Genomic DNA, 17583 nt, shown 5'->3' on the forward strand with positions numbered 1-17583 from the left:
CTATGTCTCTGCCTCTCTCTCTCTCTCTCTCTGTGTGACTATCATAAATAAATAAAAATTTAAAAAAAATAAATAAATAAAATAAAATAAAATTAATGCATTTAAACAATTCTAATTGTAGTGAAAGTTGTGACTGTCTCCTCAAGACCCATTCCATGCCAGATTTATGGGTGCCCAACATTAATCATGGGAAATAATTTTAATACTGTTTTTCTTAATTGAGAGTGATTTAGGGAAAAAAAAAAAAGAGGATGGGTTGGTGACACGATTTAGGCTAATGGCACGCAGCAAACAATTACTGGTGGTTCCTGGTCTTCAGCTGGCTGTGAATGAGGATGCGATGGTCCAGGTTGCTTCTGGCAGCCATCCTATATCCACGAGGAAACATAGCTGTAAGATGAACTTGACATAATGGGTAGCAGAGCTGGAGGCTGAGAGATGGAGACACATGGGTTGTTAATGACATAGATGGGCCATTGTTTCAAGCAATGCTGAAATGTGATCTGTTTTTGGATTCATGGTTATGAAGGCCAAACAACTCCTTTATTGTTTTAACCTCCTTGAATTGGCCTTTCTGTGTTTTGCATCCCGAAGCATCTTAACTAATAGAGTAATCGTTATCTCCCATGGATGTTTTTTTTAATGAAATGAGAAAAGGCTTTTCAAACTTATTTGGAAAAATGACAAATTTAAAATCCGACAGTAAAAAAAAAAAAAAAAAATCCTACAGTAATCTTAGCAGTGTAAGACTAATCCAAATACATTACTTAGGTCAGTGAAAGAGAATAGGAAATACAGAAAGAGGCCCTAATGCATGCACTTATTATATGATGAAGATGGATTATTTAATAAACAATGCTGAGACCATGGGTAACTATTGAGAAGAATGTTAGGATTTACGTGGTAGGAGGAAGGAAGCTATCTAGATTAAGTGCTGAAGATAAAAGATTAAATCATTAAAGAACTAAAAGAATATATAGATACCAAGTATCTACATTGGAGTTAGCGAGGGCCTTATAAAGTGAAAGGCAAATAAAATGTGAAGGATATATAGGGTAGACTTGAAGTGTTTAGAGCTTTATATGGTAGGGGACACTACGAACAAAACTTATGGTCAAAAGGTAAATTGTTAAAATATAGATGGTTAATGTATGTTGTAAGTATAAAATAACAGTAAATATTTGAACAAAACATTGCCTGAAAAAAATCCAAATAGAAAAAAAAATGGCCAGGTAGTTCACAAGAAATTATGGATTAGCTAATGCATACAAAAGGTTTAATATCCCTAGTAGTTACGGAAATTCAATTTAGAGAGCTTTCCCCCACCATCAAATTGGCAAAGATTAAAAAGAATACTAGCACAGTATCCGGATGAGCATGTATAGGTATCTATAGAGTGGCCAGCTATTCTTGCTTGGGAAAGTACTTTTTTCCTTATTCTGGAAGTATGTTCTTCCTCTTACGGTGTCAAAATATCCTTTATGTAATTAAATATTCTAGATAGTATATAATAGTTTTAAATGTTTTCCTAGTATCCTTATTTTTATTACTCTATTTAACAAAATACTCCTATTACCCCTGTTTTTTTATCTTTAAAAATTTGAAGGATGAAAAGTTGTCAACATTATGGTACTTTTCAAAATTAAAAAAAAAAAACTGGTCTGTGAAATCCAAAATTCTGAGCACTGCTCAGAATACAAATGCAGATAACATTCAATTTTATGGATGTAAGGTTCTGACTCCAGCAAAAGACCTGGGAAGTTGTGTTATTAGTAGACTTTGATGCAGCTTAATTAGATTTTCCCTTTTACAAAGAATGGGAAATTGGAATATTTTTAAAATAATAGAAAGTTGGTTTTCAAATAGTCCTTATTTTGAATAATATTAGAGATTTAATTTAAACATGACAGCAAACCTGATCAAAGCCTTTTCCATATCCTACATTTGGATGCAGGTTGAGGGCTTGGTTTAAATTGTTTTAAGACCTGTTGAGGTCTTTGCTGTCCTTTAAAGGAGGAAAAGAGGTCTTGTTTATCAAGGTGTACTTGATAAAGCTTTATTATAACAATATAGAAATAACAGGTACTCTTTGCTGAATGCTTTTGAATCTGTTGTCACACGAATATAGTATCTCATTTAATTCTTAGATTAGTCCTGTAAAACGATAATTACTAACAAACTTTTTTAAAAAAGGTTTTAGTTATTTATTCATGAGAGACACAGAGGCAGAGACACAGGCAGAGGGAGAAGCAGGCTCCACACAGGGAGCCCAATGTGAGACTGGATCCCCAGACCCTGGGATCACGCCCTGAGCTGAAGGCAGATGCTCAGCTGCTGAGCCACCCAGGCATCCCGGTGACAAACTTTTTTAACTGTTGAGGAAAGGGAAGTTTAGGGAAGGTGAAGGAGCTTGTTCACCCTGATGCCTTTTATAGGTGGTAGGGCTGGGAAGAGCCCCCACGGAGGACTCCACTATGAGTTTGAATCATGAACTTAGTTCCTGACAACTAGCACACTCAGGATAAGTGCTCAAATATAAAATATATCAAATAAAACTTCATTTTCTGTTTGTTTCCTGGAAGGTGTGTTCTTGTTTTCTCAAAAGGCCAATTTTCCATCTAATGATAATTATGTGAACTTTCACTACCATAAAAATTAACCTCATATTTTTTAGCCTATAATATAGGCTGGGATACAGCCTGGAATGATCAAAAACTGTTATTACACAAATAGCACATTCTGGTAGAACAATGGAAGCAATTTGTGTGTTTTATAATTGCATTATTGTTGTCTATCTGAAAGTGATAGTCATAAATTAGAAAATAGCTGGCATTATGAATTTGCAGAAAATAGAAACATTCCCATTTACAATACAGTTAAGGCTTGCTTTAAAATTACAGAGTAAAGGGAGCCGGGTGGCTCAGTTGGTTAAGCATCTGACTCTTGATTTCCACTCAAGTCTCGATTTAGTGAGATTAAGCCCTACGTGGAGCTCCATGCTGAGTGTGGAGCCTGCTTAAGATTCTCTCTCTCCCTCTGCCACCCTCCTCAAGTAAAATAAGAGTAAAATATTTCTTTTGTTTTTATTTGTACTATGCTCAGAAAGAGAGGCACCTGGGTAGCTTGATCAGTTAGGTGTGGGACTCTTGATTTCAGCTCAGGTCACGATCTCAGGGTCATGAGATTGAGCCCGGCCTCATTTCAGTGATGCTGGGTGTGGAACCTGCTGAAGATTCTCTCTCTCCCTCTGTCCCCCTGCTCACCCCCCTCACACTCACTCTTTCTCTCTCTCAAAAAAAAACCTAAAAACTGGAGTTTAAATAGGCATGATATTTGAAACCTTAAGACTGATCATCTTTCACTCCATTGGCACTTTCTTTTGGGAACACTGTATAATGGATTTTGGTCAGTTCTACAGGAAGACATCAATAATTGGAGATGAAAAAAAATTAACTCTGCATTTTTATTGAATTAAAGCTTTTGTTCAACCCAGCCTCTTCATCCTTGAAGCATTTGAATCAAATCTTAAATGCACTGATTTTTTTTTTCTCTCATCAGGAAGTCCATATTATAATTATATATAAAGATAGAATATATATCATATCTATTGAGTAGTACTATTAACATCAATGACTCTTATTTTCCTCAACATTTAATTTTGTTATTTTCTTTCCTATATTTAATCTCTTTACAAGTTCTGTTAACATTTTTTCTTTTCCTGGGCACCTGAGTGGCTCAGTCAGTTAAGCGTCTGCCTTTGGCTCAGGTCATGATCTCAGGGTCCTGGGATCAAGCCCCATCGTCGGGCTCTCTTCTCACTGGGGAGCCTGCTTCTCTCTCCCTCTGCCCCTCCCCTGCTTGTGCTCTCTCTCAGTCAAATAAATAGATAAAATCTTAAAAAAATTTTTTTTCTTTTCCTTTTGCTTTGTAATTTACAATTGATTTCTTTTTAAGTATAATGTTTTATATTCCTACCTAGATATTAAACATATTTAGGTCAGAAATGAATTATTTTCTTTTATAAACCTTTATGCCTTATTAAAATGCTATCCCCACAGTGGGTGCTCACTCAACTGTGATATTACTTAAAGTGTAAATATTCAGAGTCAATATCACTTGTGAAAACCCTAGGAGCTATTTTTAGGAGGTTGTATTTTCTAATAATGAATATTCAAGTGGAAAGAGAACCATATATGCATTTGCTTGTTTGAGGGACCTCCCCAAACTAGGTCAGAATAGAGACCTCAAAACTCCAGCTGAACAGCATCACTTCTTTTTCTTTAGTTAGATTTTTCAGTAGCAGATTGTGATTTTCAATGAACATGTCACGCAGCTCTCTGCAGGTTGACAATTCTCTTCTCTTAACGTTATTAACTCCTTCGGGAATGTTGTTGTCAGGGGTGGAATGTCTGTTCTTGCAGCACTTCCACCGTGGAGGGCTACACTAGCCACAGACTGATTCAGTCAGCCTCTTGCCCTGCAGCAGACCTTCTCAGGTTCTTAGACTTCGTTGGCATAATAATCACCTGAGAGATGATATTTTACATACAGTTCCTTTGACATTCAGTTATCTTTAATAAGATCTTTAAAAAAAGATTGGGATTCTGTTACTAAGGAAGAAGGGCTAAATGTGTATTATATGGGTATCTAGAAACAACTGCTACTTTTTGATATTTAACCTATTTTTAAGATTTGTCCTTTATTACCAAGTGAGCCATGGAGATATGTTTCATATGGTTTTGTTTCTGTGGTCAACATAAACATTCTGTCAACACTTAATTTTCTTCTTCTGATAGGATTATTTTTTTTAAAGATTTTGTTTGTTTATTCATGAGAGACACAGAGAGAGGTAGAGATACAGGCAGAGGGAGAAGCAGGCTCCAAGCAGGGAGCCCAATGTGGGACTTGATCCCAGGACCCTGGGGAAAATGACCTGAGCCAAAGGTAGGTAGGTGCTCAACCACTGAGCCACCCAGGTACCCCCTGATAGGATTATATTTTTAAAAAAATTTTTAGAGGTTTGATGAATTACATTAAATATTCATGAGGCTCCTATTGTAATCAAGAAGCTGAGCTAGACAGTGTTTCTTAACATTGACACTGTTGACATTTTAGCCAGATAATTCTTTATTGTGAGGGGACTGTCCTGTGCTAGAGGGTGTTAAATAGCGTCCCTGGCCTCTACCCACTAGATGCCAGTAACAGCTCCTAGTTGTGACAATCCACACAGGTTGCTGCGAGTTCCCTGGGGGGCAAAATTGTTCCCATTGAAAACTGCTGTGCCAGAAGATAGCCCCACATTTATTTAAATTGCCTGTTTGGTTTCCTGTAAAAGCATGTCACTGCAGATTTTACTTCGTAGCTGTTTGTTATGAACAAAGTATTGGCCGAATTTTTATCATGTGTCAGGCACCAGGATGAGAAACTGCATAAATTACCGGATGTATTTCTCTTAATAGCACTGCCTTAAAAGTATTGATGACATTAGATAGTATTATTACCCTCACATTACAGATGAGAAAAGTGAGTTTTGGAGGTTATTTTAGCTTCAATTCCCCTGAGACCCAGGTTTGGGTGTGGCTGGTTGATTTGGGAGGCAGTCCCAGAGAGCAGTGATGGAAGAGAAGGAGTGAACAGGGAAGGAAAAACAGCCAATCAGCAACTGATGTTTTGAGTTGGGATCTGGTTACCCCAGGGTTACCCCATGAACATTCTTAATACATTTTTATTGTTTCTTCTATTAACCTGGCATTGGTAGAAGCCTATTCTGTCCATTCTGGTTTCCCTAGCTTGACCTGTTAAGTCCCTGAGCTGTCTGTGCAGGTTTTTTGTTGTAGTTGTTGTTTTTGTTTTTTGCTTTCTTACATCAAGGGAGTATTCTCTCCCAAGCACCTTATAGGTGTGGTGGGTGATGTCTCCTGGCCATAGTAGATATTGCTGATGACCTGTGGGAGCTGATCTCACAAACTGTGGGCCTGGAGAGGCCACTTTCGTCAAAGGCAAGTTGAAGAACCAAAGGAAACTGGTTTGCATCGAAGAGATAATGCCTAGAGAGAAGCAGATAGGTTATCGGTGAGAAAGGGAAGGCTTGGTTCTTGATAGGGAGGCCTTTTTTTCTTTTTTTTTTCCTTTTTTAAATCATTGGTTTCTCACAAAACCTTTGCATATCCCCTTAGGATGCTGGTTACATATGTACTCTTCCACTCCTACCTTTCCCTCCACCCCTTTCTTGAGATGGTTTGAGTTGATTTCTCTTCCCAGATGAGGCAGCAGTCACATCACTGTTGCCTGCGATGCCTTCGTCTCCACACAGGGCTCGGGAGATGGTGGGGACCCATCTCTTCAATACTCTTTCCATAGTGGCTTAGATTTACCTCACTGGGTATCTCCTTTTTAGTTATCTCTTCCAATAATTTCATTCTGTGCCTAAATCCCTTCTCCTAAAATCCTCTTCTCCCCAAAGTTTAGTTTTCCTCCTTGTGCCTTTAATTTGTATAGATTCACCAAAGTGATTCAGATAATTGAGTCAGGGGTACTTATCTGCAGCTAATTTTTCACTTTTCCTGTGACACAGGCTTTGATTTAGGGTTAAATAGATAACAATAATCATGAGTAATTCACTTAGCGAATAGACACCCCTTTTTAGAATATATTTTCTAAAGATTTAGGGCTGTATTCTCTATCATTAATGCATGGATTTACTGTTCTAATGTACTTGTGTTGTCTAATTCAAGGATCACAAAATGGCAGCTGTTTGTTGAATTCTACCTGGGGCTGATGCATTTTGTTGGGAAGGAATAAAGTTGGTCTTGTGTCATTTTAACATAAACTTTTCGATGGGGCATGCACACCCTGCATCCTTGCTCCTCTCTTACACCTCATCTTCCTACCCTACATTTCTGTTCACCCCTTATTCTTGAAGGCATTGGGTTTTAAGTTGAGGAACTTGGGCTCAAGATGTCACTATAATTTGTTTGCCAGTCATTTTCTTAAATACTTGTAATGGATGATACTGGGAATTAGAGGCATGTGTCATGAATTGCAATTTAGATCTGTTATTTATTGTCATTGCTGGCTGCACCCAGAGGATGGCTTGGCATTGTTTTCTAGTCAATTAAAAAGTTCTTTCCCGCAAGTCCTATGGTGTTTATAAAATGTTTCTACCCAAAGCCTGTTGTATGTTTTCACTTAATTAGGTTGCCTGTCACTTTGCTATAGGTATAATTAGTGATACCTCTATTGTGTTTGATTCAAAACTAATATACTAAAAGGTGCTCTGAAAACAAGATAATTTATCCTTTATGCTTTGACAGACCTAAGACTCTTCTAGTTTTCAGAGATGACATCCTTTATTGATACCGGGTGCCTATGAGCATTATATAAATTCTGGATGGTACTGACGTCTCTTCCTTGTTTCCCTGAAACAGGTTTATCAAGCCATTTCACTTTGGTTTAATCAAATCATCTTTGTCATCTTTTCCGGCTGTTGGTTGTTCCAAAATATAATTTACAAATGCAAACTAAATGTCCCCCTGTAGGGGGTGCAGTCTGTTGTAAACTCTTAATAAGTGTAATAAAAGCTATAAACCAGAGAGGGAACATTTGTAGGCTCTCTCCATATTAACACAGGTTCTTTGAGTGCTTTGAAAACCATGAAAATTTGATGATAGGCGATGTTTGCTGCTAGTTATAAAATTGGAATTAGGATAAATGAGATAATCACTTTTTGGTTAGGGTTTTGGGCATTGTATTCATCAGAGTTCTCCAGGGAAGCAGAGCCAATAGGATGTGTCTAAGTGGTATACTAGTATACTATAAGACACACACACACACTGCATATAAATATAGAATCGATTTACTGTCACCGGAAGTAGCAAGTCTGAAATCTGTAGACAATGCTGCCGGGCTAGAAATTCAGGTGTGAACTGATATTGCAGTGTTTAGTCTGAAGACTGGAAACTCAGGAAGAATTTCCAAGTTGCAGCCTGGAGACAGAATTCCTTCTTCTCTTGGAAACCTCAGGTTTTGCTCTGAAGGTCTTCACCTGATTGGATGATGCCCACCCACATTATGGAGCATAATCTGCTTTACCTAAAATCTGATTATAAATGCTAATTACATCCTTAAAATACCTTTACAGCAACATCTAGCCCCGTATTTGACTGAACAACTGAGCACTGTAGAGTCTAACCAAGTTGACACATAAAATTCATCATCACTGGCATCTTGCATACATTTTTATCAATGTAGGGATGAACCTAAATTAAAGATAATGCTAGCTAGGTTTTTTGGTAGCTTGGATTCAATATTTGGCACAACTCTGCAGTAGTAAAGATATCGATTTGTACCTTAGTACTCTAATTAAGTGGGGGGCATGAAACATATACATCATAAGCCATTTTTCTTAATTTGGATTTTTTCCCCTTTTTGGGAGGAGGGGTGAACCTCCTATAGTAGTATTGTTCCAGTTTGTTCTTTGAGACTTAGCTTTCAAGTTCTTTGTGTGAATTCACTATGAGGCAGTCATGAACACATAATTAGAATACTAGCCAAAAGGTACATTAAAGAGAAAAGGCTGATCAACTGGCTATCCTGTAGAATTTCTGAAATCCTAAAATTGTTACAACACAGGATGTTCCAAGACCTCCCACAGATCCATAAAGTGTATCTTCTGGGTTATGTTCCTCATGTGGTTTGTGTATGCTTCCAGCTTTTTCAGCTCAAGGACACGAGGAGCTTGCTTTTCCTTTGACCTAACATGACCCAGTCGGAGGTTGCACTCCACCCTCTAATTTTTATTTTTGTCTCCAAGTTAAAAAAATTTTTTTTTGTAGTTCTCTTTTTCTCTAGAATCCTAAAGTGGTTCTCCTCTCTCCTCTTCTTCCTCTCTCTCCCTCCCTCCTTTTGCCCCTTCAGTTCTGATCCTGCTGTTAATAATATACTGTCCTTAATCTTAGAGTTATTCTCAATTTATGTGACAGTCTTCAACTATATTGTTTCCCTCAGATGATCACAGTTTACTCTTTAAATCTTAGAATAGTGACTGGAAGTTTACTGTGTGTGTGTCTTTTTAATTGTTGGAGCTCGATCTCTACATGACTTTCCATTAACTGGTATCATGTGACCCCTAGGGTTGGGCAGGAAATTAATTTTTGTACAGAATAGCAGGATACAACAGAAATGATTTTCTTAGTCCAAAGCCTCTTTGCTGCAGAAGCACAAACTAAAATAGTTGCTTAGTGATTGACTTAACTCATTAGACAGTCTGCTAAAAATTTAGTTTGAGACTTTGATAGGAAAGGGAGATTGTGTGTGTGTGTGTGTGTGTGTGTGTTTTCAAGGCTTAGTATAGGTCCTGGTTATAAAAAAAAAAATTAGGGAGAAAAATTGTTACTTGCATATGGTCCTGAGCAATATTCTTTGTCATAAATCAAATTTTATGAGATTAGTTATCAGATTGTGTTCTCACACTTTATTGTGTGACTGTGTGTGTGTGGAGGGCATATATGTTCACTGAGGCAATCCCTAATATAAAGTTTATTAGCCTTTCCTTTGATTTCTCCTTTCTGAAAGAAAAGTATTGAGGAAATGACAAAAACTTCTTCTTCTTCTTCTTTTTTTTTTTTTGGCAAGCTCAGCTTTTTCAAGCTGTTTATTTTTGCAGATGTATTTCATCAGTTCTTAAGAATGAAGCTAGGAACGTTTGCTGGCTTCTAAGTTAGTACCACCCAGAAAGTTTTTTTTTTTTTTTGTCTTAAATCTGTTTTCTTAAAATATATTTGAGGGGAGGTAGGAAGTCTTTTCATTTTTGTGAGCCAGTAAATTAAGAAAATATTTTACAGCATTTTGAATAGTGCCTTTATATACATAGCTTATTTTAATTCACTCCTGGCTTTTGGACTCTTGTTCTGGGTTGATGTATTCATTACTTCCTAGTTAATGATTGTTATGGAAAGCAGATAAAGGTCTCATGTTTATTTTTTTCAGAAAATTTGAATATGCTGTTCATGTCATGTTAGGACTGTTGATGATGATTTGGAAAGCCACCTACAGAGGTTAGTGTTCAAGGATATTGATACTTACTAATCAATTGTGGCTGTTTGGTCAGTCAACATCAAATTCTCTTCTTGTGGAGTATTTCTTATAGAGTTAAAAGACATTGTTCTGATGCATTTTCTTGGAACTAGACTGGAGTAAGAGGAATTGAGAGAATAACCTGGAATGGTTCATTCCTTTATTTGGCAAAAATTTATTAAGCCTCCCAGTTGTGACAGGCTTTGACGCTGCCCTGTCCCTGCAGAGACTGACAGTTGAGATAAAAATGAAAGCAATTAAAATTCTTTATAATGACTGTTACAAAAAGAGTTCCTTTTCCTGATCGTGTCCAACCATTTCTGGTCATCTCTGGATGGCCTCCTACTTTGATCCCTGAAGTTGAGGAATAAAGCAGAAGCAAGGACACAGAGCAACTAACTTACTTTGAAATAGACAAGTAAAATTTAAGCTGCCCACAGAGAACCATAGTAATATGCTTCCTTTTCTCTTAAATCTTAGATAAGATTAATGTGCCATAAAGCAGAGTTCCTCAAACTGAGGGATTTGTCCCACCTTGCTGAAGAGAAGTAAAATCCCTGCGAACTCCAGTGTTGACTGAAATTATTATATTACTTAAATTACTTATTTTACTTCAGTTCACTCTGTTACTTAATATGCGCAAACTTAAAACTACAATATAGTCTTTTATACTTTATAACTCCTAGACTAAATAAAACCAAAACAAGTTTGCATATTACATATAAATAGGACTATGAAAGCCGTAGAGTTCAAATAAGTATTACAATTAAAGGCACATCCACATGGATTTGATGGGATGAGAGATGGCGTTTTGCTAAAATAGCTGTTGATATGGGGGCTCACAGCAGAAAGATGTCACCCCAGTCTAGTTGTGTCATTCATCCGTTTCTGTATTCGGATTCTGATAAGACTCAACAAATGCCTTGTTTACGTAAGTATGTTATTCAAAGAATGTTACTACCCTGAAATAACTGGAAGTTAGGCTAATCAAGCCTCATCTGTAGTGAAACTCTGACAGTCTTGGAACAGCACATGAAAGCTGCAATACGGGAAACTCTGTAAAGCCTCATCACTTGATAAAGTTAGCCTGACATCTTCATTAAATATACATCTTGGGACGCATGGGTGGCTCAGCGGTTGAGCGTCTGCCTTTGGCTTGGGCATGATCCCGGGGTCCTGGGATGGAGTCCCATATCGGGATCCCTGCATGGAGCCTGCTTCTCCCTCCCTGTGTCTCTGCCCCTCTCTCTGTGTCTCTCATGAATAAGTAAATAAAATCTTTATTAAAAAAAAAAAGGCATCTGATGTAATTGTTGTGTTAGTAATAGAAAAGTTATTTTTTGTACTTGCAGTGAAAGGATACATGGTTGGCACAAAGATGATATGGGCTCTTCCACCACTCTGCTTATTTGAACCCCAGACCTTTCAGGCATACGGCTTTCCCTGATGTTAATTGGCATAAACCCACTAGTACATACAAACTACTGCATAAAAATCTCGTGGCAGTATGCAGTTGCGTGGGGGATCATCCAAAAGATGCAGACTATCTTTATATTCCTTTTTAAAAAGTTATAAAAACCAAAATGCATGTATTTTTCTTTAAGCCATCATCCAGAATTTGAAGACCTCTAATACCATATCCATAGATATCAGTTTGAGAAATACTGCCACAGAGTTCTCAGTAGCTTACTGATACTAAAAACAAGACTTTGGGCTCTGAATACAAATTTCTATCTCTTTAAATAGATTTGTGAATAGGGTCTCAATTCTAGATACACTATTTAAATCCACTAGATCCATATTTAAACCTGTCTAGGACCTGACAATGGAATATCTTTTAAATTTATTTATGGAATACATATTATAAAGAATTTGGATATGTCTTAGGTTTTAACAGACAACCTAACTGCTGTTAGCATATGTTCTTCTGAGGCTATGAACATTTGGATATACTTAGCTGGGCTGAAAGACTGACCACAAAGCTTAGCTTTGGTGTCGTCATCTTTCTTTTGTTAAAGTTTTTATTTACTTACTGTGTGTGTGTGTGTGTGTGTGTGTGTGTGTGAGAGAGAGAGAGAGAGAGAGCGAGCATGCAGATGTGCAAATGAGGGAAGTTACAGTGGGGAAGGTTAGAAAAAAGAGAATCACAAGCAGACTTGGAGCTGAGTGTGGAGCCTGATACGGGGGCCTAGTCTCACAACCCTGAGGTCTGACCTGAACCAAAACTGAGAGTCTGTTGCTTAACCAACTCAGCAACCCAGGTGCCCCAACTCTGCTTCTGCATCTGTATCTAATCCTGGCTTTGGGCACTGTTGTTGGTTTTGTGTTTGACATTGTAGTTTTATTTTCCTTTGAAACTATGATATTCACATTTTCATGTGCTACTGGTTATATTTAATTTCTAAATAATAGAGGTGATTCATTTACCAAAGAATAAATTTACCTCTAGTCTCACCAGGTTTGTCCCCCACCTTTTTTGCATTTTAGATGTCTGATGTCTGCAATTTCTCTGTGGTTTGCATAGAGTGGCTTCTTTCTTGTACAATTTCAAGACTTTTTATTTCCATCTCTAATTGACCAAAAGGGTAAGACAGGATCAATGCCTGAAAATTTGAGCAGAGCAGACCTGTATTCTTCATGATACCAGAATCTCTGCTTTGCTTGCTTTCTTTTTTGAACGTATTTTTAGTAATTTAGATCTAGCATGATTTCAATAGGGCATAACATGGTTACATTTGATAAGGGGCTGATTGTAAGCTCCCCCCCACTGCCTGCCATGGTGTTTGGCACATAGGTATTCATTGGAGGTGAAGGAAGGAACAAACGAGTGAAGAATGGATGGATGAATTTGGTATAGTAGTAGTGGTGATGGTGTGGCCATCCATGTTTTTCAGGAGAGGCATGTTTTAGATTGTTTATCACTTGAAGCTTGAGGCTTTGTCTTACTGATTTTTGTATTGCTTGAACTTTTAGTTTTGGAGATTCAGGAATCTTGTGGAAAATTTGCTAGTTCCTCTAGCTAACGTATTTAGAGGGACCATGATCTTTGGATAACCAAGTGGATGGATTGCCTTTCACATAACAGGAAACAGTTATCATAGATCATACATCAAATTGCACATAGAATTTCTACTTTGTTTTGATTTTCAATTTTAGTTTGTATTCAACTGTCATCCTGGATCTTTGGATGTAATTTCCTATTCCCTGCACTATTGACTGAGAGTGCATTTCTCTGTGCCTTACTGGGGCTGGAATAACCCAGTTTGATCATATGAGTAGTAATCTGTCTTGTAGGCCTTTACCATCTGCTTTCCTGTTCCCAGCATCTGTATTTAGTGAGGACACTAAAAGAATATAAAGAAAATGGCTTAATTTCTGACCTTGAACATATAGCTTATTATATGTGACCCAGGCAATAAATGTGAAGCAGAGAAGGTCATGTGCATTCCTCATTGATTAGTTTGCCCATTGGGTCAGCAAGTTTCCTTTTATAAAGTGGTTGTGTAATCACTAGCTGCACAGTAGCCAGAGGTACTTGATAAATCAAGTTTACTTTATTTTGACTGAAAGAGTAAATATATTCTTGTGCAAAAATATTCAAAAGGTCTATGTGAAGAAGAAAATAATCAACTATAACCCTACTTCTTAGAAATAATCACATTTTAATAGAAGGTACCTTTGTGTGTGTGTGTGTGTGTGTGTGTGTGTGTCTTGGCTGTTTTCACCACAAGAATTTAAAAATACTTAATAGCCAGGTAACATGTATTTACTTGTAGAAAAAATAGATTTTAAAATTTTAATAATTAAAATAAAAAAATACCCATTGTAATACCATCTAGAGATAGCAAATACTAAGATTTTGGTATATATTCTTGTAGACTTTGAATTGCACTATAAATTATATAAATTTATGACTAGATGGAAGCACACCATACATGCTTATGTATAATCTTTGTGTGTATCTTTCCATGTCAGTAAATAGATATCCCCATTATTAATAAAGGCTGTGTGACATTCCATAAATATATAAATAATTATATATTAATATATATTTAAATATATAAAATAAATATACAATACAATAATACAATAAATATATATAAATATATAAAATACATTATTTAACAAAATTCATGATGATTAAAAAAATTCTCTTATAATTGTGTATGGTAAGGTTTGTACCATACATAAGTTGTCCATTTTTAGGAGTATAATCTCTCTTGTTATGGTTTCTGTTTTTGGGCTCATGCTTAGGAATTCCTTCTCAATGCAAATTTTAAAAAAATTATTCAGCACTGTTTTTTTCCCTAGTACTTTATTGGTTTCTAATTTACCACTAAAAACTTTAACCAATATGAGACAGAAAGCTAAGTTTATTTTTTTCTAAAACCCTTTGTTAAATAATTTATCCCTCCACCAATATGAGATGCCGTTTGGTCATAAACACTGATCCATATAAATAATTAGATATGTTCCTAGACATTTAAAATTTATTTCATTGATGTATTCTCTTCCTGTGTAAGATCTGGGTGTATTGTTTTAATTTTTGTTTATTATATTCTTCATTTGATGTCCGTTTGAGCCAAACCTCTTAAAGTTTCTTGGCTAGGCTTACAGCCTGTCATCTTCCAGATAAATTTGAGAATAATTTGTCAAGTTACAATTTATTTTGCAACTTGATTTTTTTATTGGTAGTATGTTAAATGTAAAGATTAATTTGGGGAGATTAACATATTTATAATATTTTCCACCAATTCTAAACTATGGTGACTATAGTTAATGGTACTATAGTCTATAATTGAAAGTTACTAAGAGAGTAGATCTTAGATGTTTTCATCACACACAAAATGTAATTATGTGAGGTAACTACCTATGTGAGGTAGTGGATGTATTAATTAACCTTATTGTGGTAATATCACAATATTTGTATATCATGTCATCACATCGTATGCCTTAAACATACACAATATTATGTCAATTATTTCTCAATAAATGTGGAAAAACATCATATAAAACATACCTATATCTATTCATCTTTATTTTACTTCCAAATGACATTTTTTAGTTTTATTCATATAGTTATTGCATATTTTTAAGTTTATTGCAAAATATTTTATTCTTTGTTGATATTGTGAATAGGACCTTTTTCTCTATTATTTTTTTAAAGATTTATTTATTTACATATTTATTTGACATAGAGAGCACAAGCAGGAGGAATGGCAGAGGGAGAGGGAGAAGCAGATTCCCAGCTGAGCAGGGAGCCTGACTTGGGGCTGGATCCCAGGACCCTGGAATCATGACCTGAGCCAAAGGCAGACCTCCAACCAACTGAGGCACCTGGGTGCTCCTCTCTTTGTGATTGTTGTTAATACAAATATATGTGAATTTGATTATATTTGTTTTATATCCTAGTTTTTAAACTTTTATTTATTCCAATAGATTTTTATTTTATTTTTCTGGCTTTTTTGTGGAGACTATTATTTTTTTCCATTAGATCTCATTTCCTCTTCTTGACCCATTGTGTTAGGTTCAAACCTGTTGTAGCAAAGTGTTGAAATAACTGGGCTTCCTCATTTAATTCCTTACTTGAGAGAGAAAGACTCTAGGTTGTCACTGTTCAGTAGAACTTCTGTAGCTATGGGTATTTTCCCAAAGTCCCATACATGTGGCCATTTGACAACTTGAAATGTGGCTAATGAGAAAACTGAAATTTGAAAACTAAATTTAAATTTTATTTGATTTTGAATACCTTAAATTTCAACAGCCAAGAGTTTAATTGTGTTGGGTATTTATTTTTATTGTATTTATTTGAGAGAAAGCAAGAGAGAGCACAGGAAGAGGAGGGAGCACTGAACAGGGAGCCTGATGCAGGGCTCTATCCCAGGACTCCAAGATCATGATCCGAGGAGAAGGCAGATGCCCAACCCACGATCTACCCAGGCACCCTTTGAGTATTTATTTTATATGCAGTTTTAAAGATAGTAAAATCAGCTTAGAATAAAGATGATGATGTAAAAGTGAAACGCCTTTAGCAGAATGTGGAAAGGAGTAGAGAGTAGAATAACTGGATAAGGGTTGAAGGAAAGCCTGTTTTTCAGCTATTTATTTTGTACTAAGTGTTGTCCTAAACTCAACCCCTTATATATCCACCCAAACATATATCTTCTGTGTTCCTTATTTCTGTAATTCCACCATTATCCTAGCCCAAAACCTTATCAATTTTTCTTCCTTCTTTCTTGTCCCCTAATACCCAGACTCTCCTCCACTAACCCCTGTTTCCACAGACCTACATCTTACCCATTCTTCAAAGTGCTTCACAAATATACCCTCTGTATAAAAGAGCCCTTTTTTGATGTCATTGATTAAAAGTAGTTTTGTCTTCCTTGAAACTCGATTTCAATTGTACTTTGTTTTTATAGTGTTTAGTCCTGCACATTGTCTTATAGGTATTTATGAACACATATCAGATACCTATCTATATTGATAGATTTTACAAAATATGTTATAAATATTACAATAGATATACGTATCTATTATAGTTTCTTTTTTAAAAAAAATTTATTCATGATAGACATAGAGAGAGAATGGCAGAGACACAGGAGGAGGGAGAAGCAGGCTCCATGCTGGGAGCCCGACGCGGGATTCAATCCCAGGACTCCAGGATTGTGCCCTGGGCCAAAGGCAGGTGCCAAACAGCTGAGCCACCCAGGGATCCCCTCTATTATAGTTTCTTTGAGGGAATAATTCTTGACTGATTTACTTTTCTCTCCTCTGCTGGTGTGCTGTGTATGTGTTATATATATATTGAGATATATATATATATATATATATATATATATATATATATACACACACACACACACAGATATATAAGTATATATATATATATACATACACACATACACGTGCTCAGTAAATATTAAATGACTCACATACAATTTGAATTGATCATTTATATCTTGTATGTCTTCAATTAATAACTTTTGAAGAGCAGAGATCGTATGTGTTTTTGTATTTTCTGTGTATTAGCACAATGCTAAGCATTGAACAGTTGTTTGGTAATTATTTAAATATTTGTAAAAATTTTAAGACCTATCACTTAGGATCCATATGTTGCTCTATGTGGTGGAAATCCAATTAGACTAGCTTAATGAAACATGAGTTATTTTTCTCAAATAGTAAGAAGTCTGGAAATACATAGTCTAGGGGTGGTACAGTGGTGCCATGATGTCCTGAATGTCCCAGGTTATTTTGGTCCCATATAAAACATGTCACATTTTGTCCTTATCATGGGAGGTCTTCCACCTTCACGCATCATATTCATATTTTTGTTCCTTTCTATCAGGAGAGTAGTAGCTTTTCTAGAGGTCTCTAAAAATAGACTTCTACTCTTATATCTTTAGTCAAAACTAGGGCCACAAGGACATTTCCATCTGTCAGGAATTCTGGAGGGTGAGTGTTTTTAACTGGGTACATTGTTGCCCAGCAAAATTTGGATTCTATTCATAA

The 17583-nt window shown here is 36.1% G+C and overlaps 1 protein-coding gene across 13 annotated transcripts in view; it reads left to right on the forward strand.

Moving 5' to 3' along the window:
• Positions 1 to 17583, forward strand: part of ACYP2 (acylphosphatase 2) — a 247671-nt gene that overhangs the window by 153347 nt on the left and 76741 nt on the right. The window contains exon 4 of one of the 13 annotated variants that reach the window (XM_077915402.1): positions 15273 to 15342. The exons of the other annotated variants lie outside the window; for them this stretch is intronic. Within the exon in view, the coding sequence (XP_077771528.1) occupies positions 15273 to 15327 (55 nt within the window). The 3' untranslated portion in view covers positions 15328 to 15342. Of the gene's footprint in view, positions 1 to 15272; positions 15343 to 17583 lie in introns of those variants that run through there. 13 annotated transcript variants of the gene reach the window in all.

This window comes from Canis aureus, chromosome 11, assembly GCF_053574225.1.
Source record: "Canis aureus isolate CA01 chromosome 11, VMU_Caureus_v.1.0, whole genome shotgun sequence".
Taxonomy (NCBI): domain Eukaryota; kingdom Metazoa; phylum Chordata; class Mammalia; order Carnivora; family Canidae; genus Canis; species Canis aureus.